The sequence below is a fragment of the Sardina pilchardus genome, chromosome 6 (assembly GCF_963854185.1).
Source record: "Sardina pilchardus chromosome 6, fSarPil1.1, whole genome shotgun sequence".
NCBI lineage: Eukaryota > Metazoa > Chordata > Actinopteri > Clupeiformes > Clupeidae > Sardina > Sardina pilchardus.
In genome coordinates, this window is record NC_084999.1 from 14,067,578 (window position 1) to 14,087,413 (window position 19,836).

The 19,836-nt window shown below is 49.2% G+C and overlaps 2 protein-coding genes across 3 annotated transcripts in view; one reads left to right on the plus strand and one right to left on the minus strand.

The window, feature by feature from the left end:
• LOC134082664 (intermembrane lipid transfer protein VPS13B-like) overlaps positions 1-3,039 on the plus strand; it is a 360,061-nt gene extending 357,022 nt beyond the window's left edge. For both annotated transcript variants that reach the window (XM_062538539.1, XM_062538538.1), the window contains exons 61-62: positions 1-55; positions 2,074-3,039. The exon at positions 1-55 is cut by the window's left edge and continues 195 nt beyond it. In XM_062538539.1, the coding sequence (XP_062394523.1) occupies positions 1-55; positions 2,074-2,325 (307 nt within the window). In that variant the 3' untranslated portion in view covers positions 2,326-3,039. The remainder of the gene's footprint in view (positions 56-2,073) is intronic.
• An 814-nt stretch (positions 3,040-3,853) lies between these two features.
• LOC134082665 (regulator of G-protein signaling 22) lies at positions 3,854-19,707 on the minus strand. Its single transcript, XM_062538540.1, has 25 exons — positions 19,570-19,707; positions 19,456-19,484; positions 19,203-19,265; positions 18,904-19,083; positions 18,670-18,755; positions 17,796-17,919; positions 17,352-17,406; positions 16,462-16,933; positions 16,147-16,311; positions 15,737-15,914; positions 15,302-15,427; positions 14,829-14,930; positions 12,729-12,923; positions 12,165-12,257; positions 11,509-11,675; positions 10,962-11,124; positions 9,658-9,816; positions 8,978-9,034; positions 8,035-8,205; positions 7,361-7,540; positions 6,817-6,993; positions 6,374-6,490; positions 6,039-6,147; positions 4,810-4,929; positions 3,854-4,701 (listed from the first exon to the last, which is right to left on the minus strand). The coding sequence occupies exons 1-25, from the start codon at positions 19,583-19,585 to the stop codon at positions 4,694-4,696; spliced, it is 3,312 nt and encodes a 1,103-aa protein (XP_062394524.1). The 5' UTR covers positions 19,586-19,707; the 3' UTR covers positions 3,854-4,693.
• Positions 19,708-19,836: the final 129 nt, after the last annotated feature.

Below are 19,836 nucleotides of genomic sequence, written 5' to 3' on the forward strand. Positions count from 1 at the left end.
GCCCGGGGAGCTCACGCTCACCCTGCAGCAGACCAGGGTCAGCAGCGACAACGAGGTAGAGCACACACACACACACACACACACACACACACACACACACACACACACACACACACCTGCAGCAGACCAGGGTCAGCAGCGACAACGAGGTAGAGCGAGCACACACACACACACACACACACACACCTGCAGCAGACCAGGGTCAGCAGCGACAACGAGGTAGAGCACACACACACACACACACACACACACACACACACACACACACACACACCTGCAGCAGACCAGGGTCAGCAGCGACAACGAGGTAGAGCACACACACACACACACACACACACACACACACACACACACACACCTGCAGCAGACCAGGGTCAGCAGCGACAACGAGGTAGAGCACACACACACACACACACACACACACACACACACACACACACACGCTCACCCTGCAGCAGACCAGGGTCAGCAGCGACAACGAGGTAGAGCACACACACACACACACACACACACTCACCCTGCAGCAGACCAGGGTCAGCAGCGACAACGAGGTAGAGCACACACACACACACACACACACACACACACACACACGCTCACCCTGCAGCAGACCAGGGTCAGCAGCGACAACGAGGTAGAGCACACACACACACACACACACACGCTCACCCTGCAGCAGACCAGGGTCAGCAGCGACAACGAGGTAGAGCACACACACACACACACACACACACACACACACACACACACACACACACACACACACACACACACACACACACACACACACACACACATAGCAGACCAGGGTCAGCAGCGACAACGAGGTAGAGCACACACACACACACACACACACACACACACACACACACACACACCTGCAGCAGACCAGGGTCAGCAGCGACAACGAGGTAGAGCACACACACACACACACACACACACACACACACACACACACACGCTCACCCTGCAGCAGACCAGGGTCAGCAGCGACAACGAGGTAGAGCACACACACACACACACACACACACTCACCCTGCAGCAGACCAGGGTCAGCAGCGACAACGAGGTAGAGCACACACACACACACACACACACACACACACACACACACACACACGCTCACCCTGCAGCAGACCAGGGTCAGCAGCGACAACGAGGTAGAGCACACACACACACACACACACACGCTCACCCTGCAGCAGACCAGGGTCAGCAGCGACAACGAGGTAGAGCACACACACACACACACACACACACACACACACACACACACACACACACACACACACACACACATAGCAGACCAGGGTCAGCAGCGACAACGAGGTAGAGCACACACACACACACACACACCCTCACCCTGCAGCAGACCAGGGTCAGCAGCGACAACGAGGTAGAGCACACACACACACACACCCTGCAGCAGACCAGGGTCAGCAGCGACAACGAGGTAGAGCACACACACACACACACATACACACACGCTCACCCTGCAGCAGACCAGGGTCAGCAGCGACAACGAGGTAGAGCACACACACACACACACACACCCTCACCCTGCAGCAGACCAGGGTCAGCAGCGACAACGAGGTAGAGAGCACACACACACACACGCTCACCCTGCAGCAGACCAGGGTCAGCAGCGACAACGAGGTAGAGCACACACACACACACACACACACACACACACACACACACACACGCTCACCCTGCAGCAGACCAGGGTCAGCAGCGACGAGGTAGAGAGCACACACACACACACACACACACACACACACACACACACACACACACACACACACACACACACACACACACACACACACACACACACACACACACACACACACACACACACACACACACACACACACACGTAGCAGACCAGGGTCAGCAGCACTCCTTATATCATCTCACACACAAGTATGAATTGTGTAGGATGTGTGAGTGAACTTTCTACTACTACTGGTCACTAAGATGGGGATCGCTTAGATTCGTTGCAGCATCGGTCAACTCATAATCCAATGGCATGTCTCTCTTCCTCTCTCCCTCTCCCTCTCTCCTCCTCAGACGGATGGGGGTCGAGAGCGCCTGTCGGAGCAGCAGTACCGGCGGCTGGTGGAGTATGTGACGCGCGTGTCCCAGCATCTCTCGCCTGCGCCCGCCACCCTCCAACAGCATCATCCGCCCGTCACCGCCGCCGAGCCCCCGCCCACCCTCACCAAGAGCTACCGCTACCTGGTGGAGCCCGCGCACGCACGCGTCTTCATCTACAAGTTCACCCTCGTCAAGAACAAGGCCCTGCGCGTGGGCTTTCACTGACACACTGACACACACACACACACACACACACACACGCGCGCGCTGCTGACAGTCACCGCTGATGGCCTTATTTACAGGACCAATGGGCTCGGTGGGAGAGAGCGACTCGTATATATATATATATATATGCACTGGTGTCCGGCACAGTCCAGACTGGCCACTCAGGATGTGTTGAAGGTCACTCAGTGTGTTGCCAGTGAGAGTATGAGGTATAGATAAAGAAGTGTGTATGGACGTGGGTCTTAAAGTGTTTCGTGGATAGAGTTGCTCTGGTAGAGGGTGATTGTGGGACAGGTGTGTTGGGGGGGGGTTTGTGGACTGTGGAGGTTCAGGTGAAGGGAAGAGCAGGTGTAGTGTGTGTAGCGTAAAGTGCCAGGAGAGCTGAGGGCAGGTGTGAGCAGGGAGAAGCACGCTATGGACACACGTCATGGACTGACCATACTGCTACATTAGGAAGGAAAGGGAACATGGCAGGAGAATTTCATTTCATTTAGAAATAAAACACACACACACACACACACACACACACACACACACTCACACTCACAGAGAGGCCTTTCATTTCCATGTATTTATTAGAGCATCTGAGCTGCACGTTACAGTGTGTGACGCTAACCGTTATAAAGCGGTGCGGTGTGGTCTCTACAGGAGCGCCTCATCAGCTTCACTATTTATTCTTAAAACGGTTCTTAAAGGGATAATCCGGAGTGAAATGCACTTTAGATCAATTTTTCGGACTATTGGGAGTACATACGTTGAGTTGACACCAAAATCACGTCATTCGGATGTATTTTGAGAAAGTTCGAGTTCACCGTTTTTAGCCAAAACTCGTTAGCCTGGAAGTGACCGGGGCAGGTCCTTTCGCCACTACAAAACGCTATTTTTATACCTCTTCTACTGTTCCAAACAACGCTACACTTACGTGGTAGTGAGTAGAGGGTCCCTAAAGCCAAACCGAAGTATCCTCACGTCTTTATGTGGTCGGATAGAGAGTCCAGAATGAATTTAATCGAGTCAGTACCTTTCCGGAAATGTTAGTAAAGTGTTGTTGAAGCGTTGCGCAGCTACCGCTGCGACATTTCCGGAAGGTACTGACTCGATTAAATTCATTCTGGACTCTCTATCCGACCACATAAAGACGTGGGGATACTTCGGTTTGGCTTTAGGGACCCTCTACTCACTACCACGTAAGTGTAGCGTTGTTTGGAACAGTAGAAGAGGTATAAAAATAGCGTTTTGTAGTGGCGAAAGGACCTGCCCCGGTCACTTACAGGCTAACGAGTTTTGGCTAAAAACGGTGAACTCGAACTTTCTCAAAATACATCCGAATGACATGATTTTGGTGTCAACTCAACGTATGTACTCCCAATAGTCCGAAAATTGATCTAAAGTGCATTTCACTCCGAATTATCCCTTTAAGTCTGCAGAGAATGTAAAAGGACAAGAGAGTAAGAGGCTGCTTGGATAGACAGCTCTAACCTACAGGTCACGTCCCACTCGGTTTGGTGTTACTGTGCCCTGTGAACACTAACAGCAGGGGGGAGAGGGAGCAGGAGAGGACATTAGCAACTGTTTACGGAGTCACCCTTCAGAACAAAGATATTAGAGTGATATGCTCTAAAATCTTTGCTTCAGACGTGCATCGGTCAGCCTGAAGACTCCTCTGCCTTCCTCTCCTCTCTGCGTCTCCTGCGTCTACGCTGATGATTGTTATGAATATGAAATGTGATGGTGAGCTGCTTGCTGGTCGTCCCGTGCGTTTACACATTACTCGTGCTTCAGAGTGGGATGCGGAAGCCATGCCAATATTCGTGCAATAAAAGTGTGTGTGGTTTGCGGCTCGTTCGTCTCTGTGTGTCCTGGCTACCAACCAAAAGATGAGTGAATGGGTTCTTGGGTTTTGTATATTTTTTTATAGATGACATTACGTAACGGATGTTTGATTTTTTTTATTTGTTGTTTGTTTTTTACTCATTCATCTCTGCCAACATCTTCCTATTGCTAAAAAAAAATGTTTATTATTAAGAAGCCTTTTTACTAGACCCTGTGTGAAAGAACAAGTCAACTACATGGAGAGGTCATCCTTTTGTAAGCCAACAGAAGCGTTCATGTTAGTGACAATGATGTATCAATCACTAAATATAACATTCTAATAAAATATTTAATTAACTTGATTGTCATGTCTCTCTTTCTAATACACACATTTAGATAAAGATTATGTTGTCATAAGGCGTCTCACACAGCACAAAATGTCATTCACTTGCAGCTCCCTTCAAGCGGCGCCATCAGGTGTGTCCACTAGTGGGCGCCAGAGAGTGGTCTCCTCAGAGCAGCCCTCACCTTAGATCATCAAACGACATTATCTCACTCAGCGACCTGCCGCACAGTTCAATAATGATAATAATAATGAGTCGATGCAACCTCATAACACAGGACCATGACTGTCATGAAGTAGAGTCTCTTCTGCACGTGCTCAGTGTGTACCTGTGAGTGTGTTGGCCCCAGCGCCCTCTGGCGTGTGTGTTCTCGTGTGAGTGGCGGCTGGGTTGTGGCCCGGGGGCCTCCTGCTGACCACTGACCTCACGCTAGGGGTGGACACGGAATCTGCAGGAGCAGTAAGGGGACACAGGCACACACCGCTCACAAGTGCACACTCATACAGATGAATGTCCTGACCAGCATGAACACACACAGACAAGCTTCAACAAGCAGAAATAGTTTATATCCCAGAGAGCAAGAGGCTGGCAGACCACTGTTTTTTTCTTCTTTTATTCTATTCATTATACTTCATTCATCATTTTAATAACATTTCATGTCTGCTCTTAATATTCATAACAAGTTTGAGAGTGATGGCAGCCACCAGTGATCCACTATCTGAAAATCTGATTTTGCTATCTGGGACCATCAGTATTCACATTCACATTCACACACACACACACACACACACACACACACACACACACACACACACACACACACATACACAGCTAGAACAACTAGACATACCAATGACTGGTATTAGCACACATACATGTGCTCACACACAGCACAGACATAAACATAAACACACACACACACACACACTCTGGTGGGGAAGGAACACACCCAGCCTGCTTTGACTGGCATTATCACATACACACGCAAACTTCTAAGATGGGCAATGAACACGAACACAAACACAAACACACACACACACACTGTGCTGTGGTAGGCATGCTGATGCTGAGCAGCTGTGCGTGGCGACAGGACCCCTCCTGTGAGTGGAGGGCCATTAAAAAGCCATTGGCAGCACGGCCCATTTACTGCCCAGTGTTGAGTAACCACCCTGAGAGGCTCACTCAGGCACTTCATGTACATGTGTGTGTGTGTGTGTGTGTGTGTGTGTGTGTGTGAGACATTACGTTATGTGAGCCCTAAAAATACCATCAGACACTCGTAGCCATGTGTGTGTGTGTGTGTGTGTGTGTGTGTGTTGTATTTGTAAACAAGAAGCCAAGTAGACAACTGAGTGTGTGAGAGTGAGTCAATGATGCCATTTGTGAGACTTTATCCACAGGTGACGCACTGTCTGTCTGTGTGCATGTGCTGCCTCTTCCTACCTTTTCCTGTGTCTGAGCAAGCTATGACATTCCTTTTTTACCCACATGTGATACTGTCTGAGTGTGTGTGTGTGTGTGTGTGTGTGTGTGTGTGTGTGTGTTGCATCTTCCTACCCCTTCCTGTGCTAAAGGAGGCGAGGGCTTCTTCCTGTATCATCTGCTTGCGGATCAGTGCCGACTCTCTCTCCAGCGCTGCCATGTACTTGGAGTAGGACCAGGACAGCTGCCAGGGACAACACTCCATCATCACTAAGCACACCACTGCAACCTCACCCTAACAACTTTACACAGGGTGTAATGAACAGACTACAGGAAATACAGCACTTGAATAAAAATGAAGATATAGTATGTAGGAGATAAACACAGATTACTTTGTTTCACAAACCATGAGGTCATTTTAGCAATTACATGATTGCAAACAGTCAGGCAGGTACAGGCTGTGATCTGACCTGGTCTGTAGGGAGGAGTAGCTCCACATCGTGCTCCGTCCTGCCCTCTCCACCCTCTCCACCAGCCTCCTCACACACACTCCCCGAACTCCACCGCTGCTTGCTCATGGCCTCCTGCTACATAAACAAGACCATCATCCACATCAGAACATGTGTTTGTGTTGCTCTAACACTGAGAGCAAGCACACATTTAGTACAGATTTATCTTTGATCCCTTTACTGATTCTTTCTGATTAATTAATGAAAACACTTTGCCAATTCACCCTATTTAAATGATGTCTGGTGTGTATCCAAAGAGTGCCATACCAGTTCACAGCTTTGCAAACAACAACAGCTTTGAAAATGTAACATATGTAATGAGAAGAATGCTGTAAGCCCAGCTGTGACAATATCCAGTGTTCCGTGCATTATCCCTTATGCATGCATGCAGCCTGCTGAGAGACCTGAGCCTTCCTCGCCTCCTCCTCCTCTTCCTCCTCTCTCCTGCGCTGCAGTTCTCTCTCTCTCTGCCGGGCCCTCTTCCTCTCCAGGACGGACAGCAGGTCCTCCCCCTCTCCCACGCTGCTCTTGAAGTCCAGGAACTGGGGCCACAGCTTATACAGCTCGCTGAACACACACATCTGCGCTCATGCACACACAAGTAGCCACGAGTCCAGTCAAACATGCACCCAGCACATGCCATTACAGTGTATTACATATCCATTCAACCGTTTGTATATATATATATACTTATACCTAAAACTTACGGTATACATATACATATACATATACATATACATATACGCATACATTAACCATTCTTTTATCTCTTATCTTATTGACAGTTCTAGTGGATATAGCTGCCTTGGTATGACATCCATAATGAGTTAGAGACATTCCACCAGCTGATCAGTGTCTGTCTAGGAGCTGTTGTGGAATGTGATGAAGGAGAAGGTGAGTGTGAAGTGAGGTGGTTGTGTCCCTGGTCCCTGCAGGTGGTGGACAGACCTGGGCCTCTCTGAAGACGTAGGGCCCCAGCTCCCTCCTCTGGTCCAGGATGGTGCGCGCCTGCTCGGGGGGGACGCTGATCTGCAGGGCGGGGGGCACGCTGGAGCTGATGAAGCAGCTGATGATGGTGCTGATCTTGTGCTGGACGGTGGCCTCGTCACAGTGCGAGTGGCACAGGTCCTGAGCACCACAGAGAGACAGAGAGAGACAGAGACAGAGGAGGGCTGGGACTCAGTAGATGCCTCTATCCAAACCAACATTTTTAAACAACTGGTAGAAGACTTAAAAAATATAAATAATAAATAAAATATTGAATAAAAAATATGTTCCTGCAGAGAGCCACGTAATGAGAACAGTGTGTTTCAGCTCTTTTATTACTATCGCCAGTTCGCTGCTGGCAAGTCGAATAATTCTCTCCAGACCATTTCCCAGCTGCATTAGACTAATTGAAATGCTGTGATTAATGCGACATTAGGCATTACAGTGCAATTTGCCAAATAGTCATATGTCAGGGATATAATGGACTCAAATACTGATTAAAACATTATGAGAGGCGTTATCATTAGCCCTGACACCATTAGTGACTCAGAGCCAGCCACTGCAATCGGATCATGTGTGTGTGTGTGTGTGTGTGTGTGTGTGTGCCCATAACTGACTGGCTGACTGGGTCTTGCCTTGTATCGCTGCACCTCCAGCCAGAAGAGCACATCGTTCTCGTACAGGTCCCCCTTCAGGGCCACAAAGCGCTGGAACTGCAGGCAGGTGAGCGGGCTGAGGAGAGCCTGACGGAAGGCCAGCACCTCCCTGGACGAGGCCATCCAGGCACTGTCTGCCTGCTGAGAGAGCTAGGGAGGGGAACATGAGAGGACAGTGTTCTCATTCTAGAATGGGTCTGGCCCCAATGGGTCCCATGCTGGACCTACACCCAGGTCCACTCTGGGGTCAGCTGCTATATGGGACAGTACATGTCCATGACAAAACAATCTCAATCTTACATGTTTTTTCATGGCTAATTCAGTAGGAGTAGTAACATTGAACTGAACTAAAATTGTAGACTAGGTAAACCCAGCCTGACTTGCAGGCGATTGGATTTCACCCTGCGGCTCAGGCTGGAAACCTGCACATTTATCTCTCCTGCTTCCTGTCGACGTTTGCTGGGACCAACTGGCTAATTCGGATCGTTGGTCTGACTGGTTGAAGGACTATCCAAGTGTACAAAGTCTTTTGAACCATGCCCATCGATCCTGCCTCTTGTGCAGCACAGCACAGACTCCCCAGACTAATGTTTAATCTCAAAAGGCTAATAAAATTGAGTAATGAACATAAATCTAACAGTAGCGTATGGAATATAGTATAGGTCCAGGCAGCATAGGACAGAATAGGTTCAATCAACCATGTTAGTAAGCATTCATGCGATTTAACCCCTGTGACCCATCCTATGATCATCCAGTGAGACTGACCATATACTGTATGTAGGTAACCCTGATGGCCAGAGTTATTCTACACACAGTTCAGGCATGAGCAGATACAGGTGTCAACTCACAGGTAAAACTGTTGAATCACAGATGGTTTATTCTCTCTCTCCAAGAGCTGTTGTCCAAGAGGAAAATCTCTTACCTTCCAGGGCTGCTTCCTCCTCCTGTGGTATCTCCTCCTGCGATCCTCTGTCTGGGGCTGGACACACACACACACACACACACACACACACACACACACACACACACAAACAACAAAACTAGAGTGACCTCAGCAGCACTGTCCACACACCCACCCCATGCCCGCCTCCAACCACCGAGACTCAACACTACACCTCGCTCAACACTCTCAACGTTTCCTCTGAGGCACTCCTCCTCACCTCCACCTTCTCTCTCTCTCTCTCCCTCTCTCTCTCTCTCTCTCTCTCTTCTCTCTCTCTCTGTCCGTCCTCTGAGCTGACAGCATCTCTGATGACCTGTGATGCTCCCCTATTTACTAATGCTGGGGCTATCAGTGTCTGAACACAGGTATACATGATAGCGTAATTAACACGACGGGGGGAAGCGGGAGTGCTATTTAGGAGGACCGCAGCCGAAATGTGAGGAAGAGGCGCTTTGAAGTTTCACATTCCCGTGACTGACAGAGACACCACAACAACCAGCACCCGCCTTCACTCTCTAATCCTCCAGTGGATTCCCTGCTCTTAGATAGTGCAACATAAAGGCTTTAGTGGAGTGATTTTTGAAGTGTTTTTTTAAGCTAAGTGATAGTTAAGCTCCTCTTGACATGAGAGAGGGAGTGGAGGGATTAGAGAGACACACCTGAAGCTTTTGGCGCTCACTGAAGTCAGGTGTGGACAGGTAGACAGGCAGCCATTTTCTCTCGATGCGGTTTCTTACGATGTTCTGCATCTCTGTCAGCGGAGCTCCGGATAGACCGCTCTGCAGGAGCTGGCCCCAGCCACCAGCCAGACGGATGACCTGAGAACACACACATACACACACACATACACACAAACACACACACACACACACACACATACACACGCACAATACCACACATACACACACAGAAACACAAAAACATGCATAAATATGCATACACACACAAAAACAATTCAAACACACACATAAACAGTGATAAATGTCTTTTCTCTTCACCTGAACACAAAAATACACACTCACACACATGAAGACAAGCAATTAGCTTTTAATAAGCTGATACATGATACACACGTAGCATGCCAGGTAAATGAATTAACCCCATGATATGCGATTAGCAACAGAGTTAGCTAACAATTGATACAGGACTGCTGGTGGAGACACATGTGAGCGACTGCTGCACAAGGCAGATAGACAGACAGACAGACAGACAGACAGACAGACAGACAGACAGACAGACAGACAGGCAGGCAGGCAGGCAGGCAGGCAGGCAGGCAGGCGAGCCCACATTACAGACATTAGTGTCATGACGACCCGCAAGCCAGAGGATGATTGACGCTGGCATCGTCGGGGAACGCCACGCATATGGAAAGCCCCTCAGACGGGACATCTGAACACAGGAAGCCCACCGCCCGCCGCCGCTCACCCGCCGCCGCTCACCGCCGCTCGCCCCTCTCTCCCTTCCCATCCCAGCAGGCTAGGCTTCCCTGCTGTTACCGCATTCTTCCAGAACGTTCTGCCACTGCCAAACGCCCATGGCTGTCAGTGTGACTGCTGTGACGGACTGTCAAAAGGGATCTTTTTTTTTTTCTCTTGGAAGGTTTGGTCGGAGTCTGAGATGAGTAGCTGCTGTGATATGTGATCTGGGCTTTTTTAAAAAAAAGAACATCTGCGATTGTTTTGTCTTGCCGGCTGGCAACTGGTAGTGGTGAGTCTGCTCGCAGACAAATCTCTTTTGTCTGATGTCTCTTTTGTGTCATCTGTTTTGGGCTTTGAGGTTCTGTGTTTTGTTAGAAATGTCAATAAATATTTGTTAGCAGAGACAAGAGACGGAAGCAGTGGAAAATCTGCAGGGGGGAGGAGGGGTCGGGGGACAGAAGACGGGAACAGGGGGTGGAGGGAGGGTGGAGGGAGGGTGGGGGTGGCACACACACACACACACACACACACACACACACACACACCTCCTCTTGCTGATGTTTGGTGGCAGGGCTACCAGGCCCAAAGAAGTACTTCCTGTTGAGGTACTTGGTCTTGATGGCACAGAAGCGCTGCGCTCTCTGCTCCTGCTGCTGGCTGGAGGTCCTCCTCAGCTGCTCCAGGTCCAACCAGCACAGCAGGTCCATGCTGCACATCACACAACATAACACAACACAACACAACACATGTCAACACATTTCAACTCATCTCAACACAACACAACACAACACAACACAACACAACACAACACAACACAACACAACACAACACAACACAACACAACACACAACACAACACAACACAACACATGTCAACTCAACACAACACAACACAACTCAACACAACTCAACACATGTCAACTCAGCACAACACAACACATGTCAACTCAACACAACACAACATGTCAACTCAACACAACACAACACAACACACGTCAACTCAACACAACACAAAATAACAGTGGGTGAGTGATCCACAGAAAGTGCAGATTTAGTGAAGAGAAATAAGTAAAGAGCTCTGCCCTAAGGTCACCTGGCAGAATTCTCCTCCAGAAAAGCCTGGAAGTGCTGCAGCTCCGTGCGGTTCCGGAGCACAGACACCAGACGGAACCCTCTGAACTGCTGCGGAACCTGCGCCCAGGAGTCTGGTTCTCTAGGGACCTCTGGTGGCGGAGGCGCAGCCTTGCACTCCAGCGCCAGCTGTACAGTATGTGGCGTAGAGACAGAGATTAGCGTCTGCTGAAAACCACTGCTATGGAATCACCCATCCGCAGCACAATGTGTGCCATGACTCCAGACATCAGAGGGCCACGGCGTGTTTACTTAGAGGCGAACACAGCAGCGGGCATTCCCCCAAGATGCCAGCCGAGGAGGCTGCAGATAGGAAACAAGTCTGGGTGCGTGTTTGATTCCAGCCACACAAAATTCCTGTTAAATAAATCAACCGGTATATTACAGCTGCCTCCAGCCTCCACACCACATGCCAGGCAGAGATGTATTTGCTCTAGACTTGCGGTTTGGTTCCTGGATGGATTAAAGGCTCTTAAAAACCAGTCAGGGTTGACAACATGACCGTAAGTGTTTTCATGTCTTTGTGACTATGTGTGTGTGCATGTGTGTGTGTGTGTGTGTGTGCATGTGTGTGTGTGTGTGTGTGTGTGCGTGTTTGTCTATAACATCATGTCTGACCTGTTCCATCCTCCGCACAGACTCTGTGTGCAGTGCTTGGAGCTTCCGGTACTCAGCTGTCTCATCATGGCGGGTTTCTTCCCACAGATCCACCTGTGAGCCAAAGGTCAGTTTACACACAGACACACACTCACGTGCACTCAATGACCTGGTCAGACTGCACAGACACATGGGCACACCTCTGGATGCACCCACGCTGACTAATGAGTCATGATGAAATCAGTATCATTTTTCAACATAGAGAAAAAACTATAAACTGCAGCAAACTCCATACTATGAGGATTATAAAAGTGTCTGCAAAAAAACAGACATAAACATACAGACATAAGATTGCATTGCTTTCGTCAGCAATTTACACTATATATAAATTCATTTTAGTTATGTTTGATATTTAAGATCAGCCACACACCAGCTGGGGTGAACAAAATGTTTTTTCTTTCTGGTAAACAAAGGTTTTAAATGCAGTTATTCCGGACCAACCTGGAGAGCAAATTCAAAATTGCTAACAGGTTTGTCTGGGGTCACCCAGGCTAGCCACACACTGGTATCCAATAGAGAAGAGACCTGTTCATAGATGTCTGTGTCCTGAGAGGTGAGGAGGGTCCAGGGCTCCAGGAGGAGGCTGAGAGTGTGCTCCTCTGCCCCGTCAAACAGCTCCTCAAATGGGGGAGTCAAGCGCTCGAACACCTGCCTCCTGCACTCCTCACCCACACCGATGCTCTCCTGGGATGCACTGCACAGGTAGGTGGAGTACAGCACCTACACACACACACACACACACACACACACACACACACACACACACACACACACACACACACACACACACACACACACACACACAGGGTCAACCAGCCATTCAGCATGAATATTTGAAAGACAGAGAAACACATCCAGATAAATAGCTGACAAACTCAGATGCAGTACAGTACACACTGTACTGCACTCAAAACATTACAGATGACGTGTACACGCACAGACCGACACACACACAGAGACATATACACAAACACACACACACACACATACACAAACACACACACACACACACACACCACACACACACACACACACACACACACACACACACACACACACACACACACAGACGGCCCTCATTGAGTAGCTGAGGCCTATGAAGTGCTGGTGGCTCATCTGCCTGTCTCAGCAGTGTCATGTCAGCACATTGCTCCCGTCACCGAGGGCCATCTGAAAGCCATCGGGCGCCCGCTGCTCTCTCCCAGCCTCACGCCACGCCGAGCCAGGCCTGGCAGCCGTGCCAGCGGGACCGGGCACCCTGGCGAGTGCCACAGCTGGCCCTGATGAGGTGTGGAATGCTCCATGGCACCACTGGCGGGTGGTGTGCGTCCCGCTGCGAGCGGCAGGGGCGGCGATCAAACGGCCGGCGGCTCCTGAGTGGCCCCCAGGGCCCGTGGCGCTCGCCAGCTCCTGGCTGACCCGAGGGGACATGCCAGCAACACTCAGCCTCAGAGAGCGCCACCTCCTCCTCCTCCTCTTCCTCCTCCTCCTCCTCATCCCTCTCTCTGTGGCTGCTCCTCCATCCTCGTCTCTCCATCTCTCTCTTCGCATTCATCTTTCCTTCACCCTGACTTTCACTCTCATCTGTAATTCTCTCTCTCTCTCTCTATCTCTCTCTCCCCCCCACACTTCTATCTCTTCTCCACTTGAAATCACATTTCTCTCATTCACACCATCTTTCCTCCACTCTCTATCACCCCCCCCCCCACACACACACACACACACACACACACACACACACACACACACACACACACACACACACACACACACACACACACACACACACACACACACACACACACACACACACACACACACACACACACACACACACACACACACACACACACACACACACACACACACACACACACACACACACACACACACACACACACACACCCCATGCTCAGGCTCACAGCAGTCTTGTCTATGTGAGGACGGAGTGACTGGTCCTGATTTGCAGGGAGCTCTGCTCTGCTCTGTTCTCTTCCTCTGGTCTGATTTATGGAAGTTGGCCTGAGCTGCCCTGTTTGCCATATGCCTGGTCCTGTGCCCAGACTTCCCTCCTTCTCCAACTCTCTCTTCACCGCTCTCTCTTCCTCCATCTCTCCCTCCATACCTCTCACTCGCTCCATCTCTCTCTCAATCATCTCTCGCTCCCCATCTCTCTCCAACTCCCTCTCCCCATCTTTCTTTGTCCCTTTCTCTCTCCCCATCTCTCTCTCTTTCACTCTCACTCTCTCTCTCCCTCCCCATCCCCGTCTCCATCTCTCCATCTCTGGGCTTCATGCCATGCCCCCTGCCTATGTCTCTTGGGAGGCATCACTCCTGTTTTTATGTGCCTGTGAGGGCGGATGTGTGTGACTGCGGACTGAACAGCTCCACTGACAGCATGGAAGTGTGTGTGAAGGAGGGGGGGGGACTACATGAAAGAAAGAAAGAGAGAAAACGAAAAAGAGAGAGCATGGCACACCATGTGTAATACGCAGCATAAAAGACTAAAGAATCAAGCAAAGAAAGCTTTTGAGTGTGCAAGTTTTGTGCTCTCAGCATATTGCATTACAAACAGAAAGATGTCAAGACAGACAGACAGGCTGGTTTGGAGAAGTCCTCGTTCACCTGGGCCTTCCTCCGGGCTCTGTAAGGGTCTAAGCCGTCCTGGTAGAAGAGCTGCTGGTATTCCTGCAGATCGGTCCAGAAGTGGATGGCGCTTTCCCACAGCTGACAGACACAGAGCACAAAGCACAGGCCCCAGGTCAGACACATGGACAATCAGACAGTAGGAAGCCAGGGAGGAGACCAGACTGGGCTGAACTGGTTGGCTTTGTGGTGGTGGTAAACCAGCATGTGCCAGCCTGTTATGGCAAACATGTACAGTATGTGGTTGTGGATTTGTTTGGTGTGTGTGTGTTTATCTGTGAGTCTGTTTGTGTGTGTCTGTAATGTATGTGTGTGTGTGTGTGTGTGTGTGTGTGTGTGTGTGTGTGTGTGTGTGCCTATAATGTATATGTGTATGTCTGTAATGTATGTGTATGTGCGTGTGTGCGTGCGTGCGTGCGTGCGTGTGTGCGTGCGTGCGTGCGTGCGTGTACCTTGTTGCCCGAGAGCTCACAGAAGCGGGTGAAGAAGAAGCCAGCTCTGGGCTCCACATGTAATGCCTGAAGCATCCTCTCCATGCGCCTGCCCTCCAACACTGGGGTACTGCTGCCAGACATTGGCTGAGAACACCACACATACACCCATGCAAACACACACACACACACACACACACACACACACACACAAACACACACACACACACAACCACAGACATGCAAGCGCACGCACGCACGCATGCACATATACATAAATGTCCAATTGTCCATGTAAACCATGCATACATTTGAACACATACATATATATATGCACATACACAGACATTTACAAGCACATGCAGTCTCCCAAAAACCAATGTGGACGAGAGCATAAGTATCCGCAGTGCCCCCCTACAGGGAGTGGTTTAGGAGGAGAGGGGTGCCTACGTGTACCTGTTCAGCAGGTGAGGGTGGAGCTCTGGAAAGCACAGGAGGCAGGGTGGTGTAGCTGGGGTTGGGCCCTCTAGCAGCAGATGAATGGAAACATCGCTTCTGCCAATGAGGCTGCTGCTGTGGGTCCAGCAGGCTTCGTCTCTCACTGGCAGACCTCACCAAACAAAACAGTGGGCCCCTATGAGACAAACACACACGCACCACGCACGCACGCACACACGCACATACACACATAAACATAAACTCACAGCAGTTCAGTTGATGGATTTCTGCGATCATTGTTAGAACATTCTCATCAAAATCACATCAACAGCAAAAGCACAAGTGTGAGGAGCCAGTGTAGTGCAGTATAAGGCACTGTGTGGTGTTGTGTGGTGCTGTGTGGTGCTGTGTGGTGCGCTGCCCCTCACCAGTATGTTCGTAGAGTTTCAGAGAGACGGGGCTGTGTGTGCAGCAGCAGCGTGTCCTCTGTCCAGCTGGAGGAGCTAGCCAGGCCCAGCCTGGAGAGCAGTTCAGAACTCAGAGCCCTACAGCCACTGCTCGCCATGTACTGGTTCCGCATCTTCACCAAGTGCCTAAGACACAGAGGAGAAGACAACTCTCAGATGAGTATAGGGGCCGTCCTTGTTTCATGCATGCTAGGAAATGCAGCAAATTCGTACAAAGCTGTGACCTGGTTCATAAGAGGTCACTGGTCATTCAGACGAGCTGAGCTGAAGTCTGACCTGTTTTTAGTCTTTGGGCTCGCTAGGGTCCTCAGCCTCTCGATGTCCATCCACAGCTGCAGGACCTTCTCCCCGGGGGTGCCCTGTAAAAAGCTCTTGAAGTCCTCCAGGCCCTGTCTGGAGCCATGGAAACACAAACAGTGACCGTCTCCACCTGCCGGCTCATCCGCGGCCGAGCCGTTATTAAACTCATTCATTTCAGCCGGCGCACAGGCTGTGTGTGGCAGGGGCTCGGTTGCCCCTGGTGCCCGCTGATGGGTGTCCAGCCCGGCCCTGGCAGCGCCCACCTGCAGCTCAGACACTGCCACCTGCAGGACGTGGTTGACCAGGCTGCTGATGAGACGACCCTCCCCGGGGTCGGCTGTGCCCGGGCGCGTGGACGGACTCGTCGTCTCCTCCTGCTCAGAGGATTCTGTGAGGTACAGACAGGCCTCCGCCTCAGCTCCCCTGACCTGCTCAGATGTGTCCCAGCCTAAACAGGAGGAGGAGAAGAAGGAGGAGGAGGAGGAGGAGGAGAGATGGTGAGAGTGAGAGGGAGAACCTCAGGAAGCCTGGGACAGCAGCCAGCTACAGAGTCCTGTTTTTATGGCTGCCACATAAAAGAACAGACCCCCCCCCCCCAACTTTCGCCATGATCAAAGAGACGAACGCTTCTTCGTTTGTTTCTTCTCTCTCTCTCTCTCCCTCTCTTTCTGGTGACAATTTCTTCTTTTTTTACATACAAATTGCACCTGACAGGATTTATGAGTAGCGAAAATGTGTGATAGGTGCACTGTCAGACGTGTCATATATGTGACACCCCGGGTGAAAGATGGCGCCGCTGTTTGCGGGCGAAGCTCCTTGACAGCTTTCAGACGTTTTTCATTTCCTCTCCCGGACTCCTCGCTTACCGTTCCTGTGCTCACGAGCAGCCGGGCTTTCCCCTTTGATGAAAGACACTCGATCCTGCGGGACAAATCACATAATGTTTGTATGAGCGCTGACATCCTATTAGGCCTACTCTTTCATGTAACATAATCCACTTTCTCCTCTTTTGCCATCCTTGATGGAACACAGACCGAGAGTCTCACATACCTAAGACTAAGTCTACCACAGCAAGCCAAACTCCAACACCCACGAGGCAAAGGTTTTGGGTGAGCTTTAAAAAAGCACGGAGCCTCCTGCCATCAGCTAATGAAATGGGCTTTAATAATGTTTACGCTCTGTTAACTTCCTGCATTTACATGGTAATCATTACATGACATCACCCCCCCCCGCCCCCCCGATCAAAAGACACAATCCCGAGAGGCCCAGCTTCATTAGTCTCAGCAAGATGTGACGAGTTTCATGGGTACCTTGTTAAGATCCTGTGCTGCACAGTGTGAAGGGGGTTGTGGATAAACGGAGCAGAGAGCAGGGGCAGAGGTGTTGTCCAGTCTCTGACCTGGACAGACCAGCTGGGAGAGGAGCTTCACCAATCTAAGGCAGAAATAATAATAATAAAAAACAGTGACTAAGTTTGACAAGGGCAGCTCCCTGATCAGGAAGACAGGTTCTGCTGTGGTCTTTCCTATTGTTGTAACACACCCATGCATATCAGCTGATTTTAAGATTATGACCGTTATGGTTTGTTCAGATATGAACTGTGTAAGTATGTGTATCTTCAAAGATAGGGGCCTACATCTAGCAGCCTACACAACTGAAGATTATGGCCTTCATTATTGCTGTTCCATGACATGTAAATTGTGACTTAATTTTAAGGGATTTATATTTTAAACACAGGCACACAATCCCTTTCAAGCATCTGAACAAGAAAACCAAAACCAGGACACATTTTCCAACTAAACCATGTCCTTAGCGCTGAAGGGTCAACCTCAAAGCAGATATAACCACAAACCACATTTGTCCATTTTATGTTACTATACAACCAGGTCTCCAGAAGTTAGTTAATTATTACATTTTAGGAAGAGCACAATGATTTCTTAGAGTTTATGGCTGCCCCTAATTGTGGATTCTGACAAATAGCCTACTAAAAGCAAATACACCCATGTCAAGCCTGTTGAGGAACTCTGTTATATTTCAAAGAATCAAGGAATTTCCCATTTGAATGACATCAAATGCAAGACAGGAAAAATATGTTTCATGCCTTATAAAAGAACAGGCCATCACAGATGCATTAGACAACTCATTAAACAACAACAAAAACAACAACATCGGCAATAACAATACCTGTAATCAAAGTAGTAGTCACTTTGTAAAAACAAAGGCAGTCTTGATTTGTTAGCCCACTTCATCCCTTGATCTCGGTCCATACACTGAAACATTGAGCAATTTTTCATGTTGATTTTTTCCGTAGCCTATATAAACTTACCACACACCACAACAAATTTCTTCATTCATAGGCTATGCTGACTCGAAGTAGCATACTTGTAAATATTTCCCTAGTGAACATCAATCTCTCACCAGAACTGTGTAGGAGTTGTCAAACATGGGGATTGCGGTGAACCACGGCGAATCTGCGAGAAATTTAGTCTCATATTCGTGCAAGGCTGTTCGAATTCGGTTGTGAAGAGTTTCGGCTGCATCGCTCACCACCTCAAAAGCTCCGGTCTCCGTGTTGTATTTTATAGTTTCGGGAAATGACTGAAACGTACAAATAAATGAAAGAAAAGCGCAATAGACTCTAAAATGTTAGAGACCATTAGCCTACCAGGACTACCCTAAAAGTCTACAAACAAACAAAATCAATCAGTGTGACATACTGGGAGGCTTAAAAATGCATTCAGAAACTCCACCAGCGCATCGTCGTTGGCTAACTTTTCTTCCTAAAAAAAAAGGAAAAAGTCAAAAAGGCCTATTCAAATCCAAACTCTTCCCATTAAATCAGATCCATGTCCACATTTCTGCTCCTCAATGTTTTCTCTCTTGATTAACGTCTAGAATTTTTTTTTTCACAGAGCAAGATTATTTCAAGTTATTTTGTCATTAGATACAGTCATGCAACATTCCACTTACAAGAGAGCTGTTCCAAAGTGTCGATGAATCTAATGGGATGAAAACATTATGCAATCAGAGCGCGGAACAGCATACAAAAGAAGGATTTATAGCGTCATTGTCAAATGTGCTCACCTGTATTTATCAACATCTTTACACCGAAGTTTAGTTGGATCTTAAAACCACCGTTTGTCTACAGTTCAGAAATCAATGTAGCAGCAGTGGTGATTTAGACCAACTTCAGGCAATGGCAATCACTCATGTAGCCTACTTTCACATTTGAAGGTTGCCATGGAGGTAAACTCAATCACAAGAGGACCTGCCAGTGGGGCAGGGTAGATGGTTAACAGTTCGTGACCGGCAGATGGCGCGGTTACCCTTTCGCCCCACCAATGGGTCAGG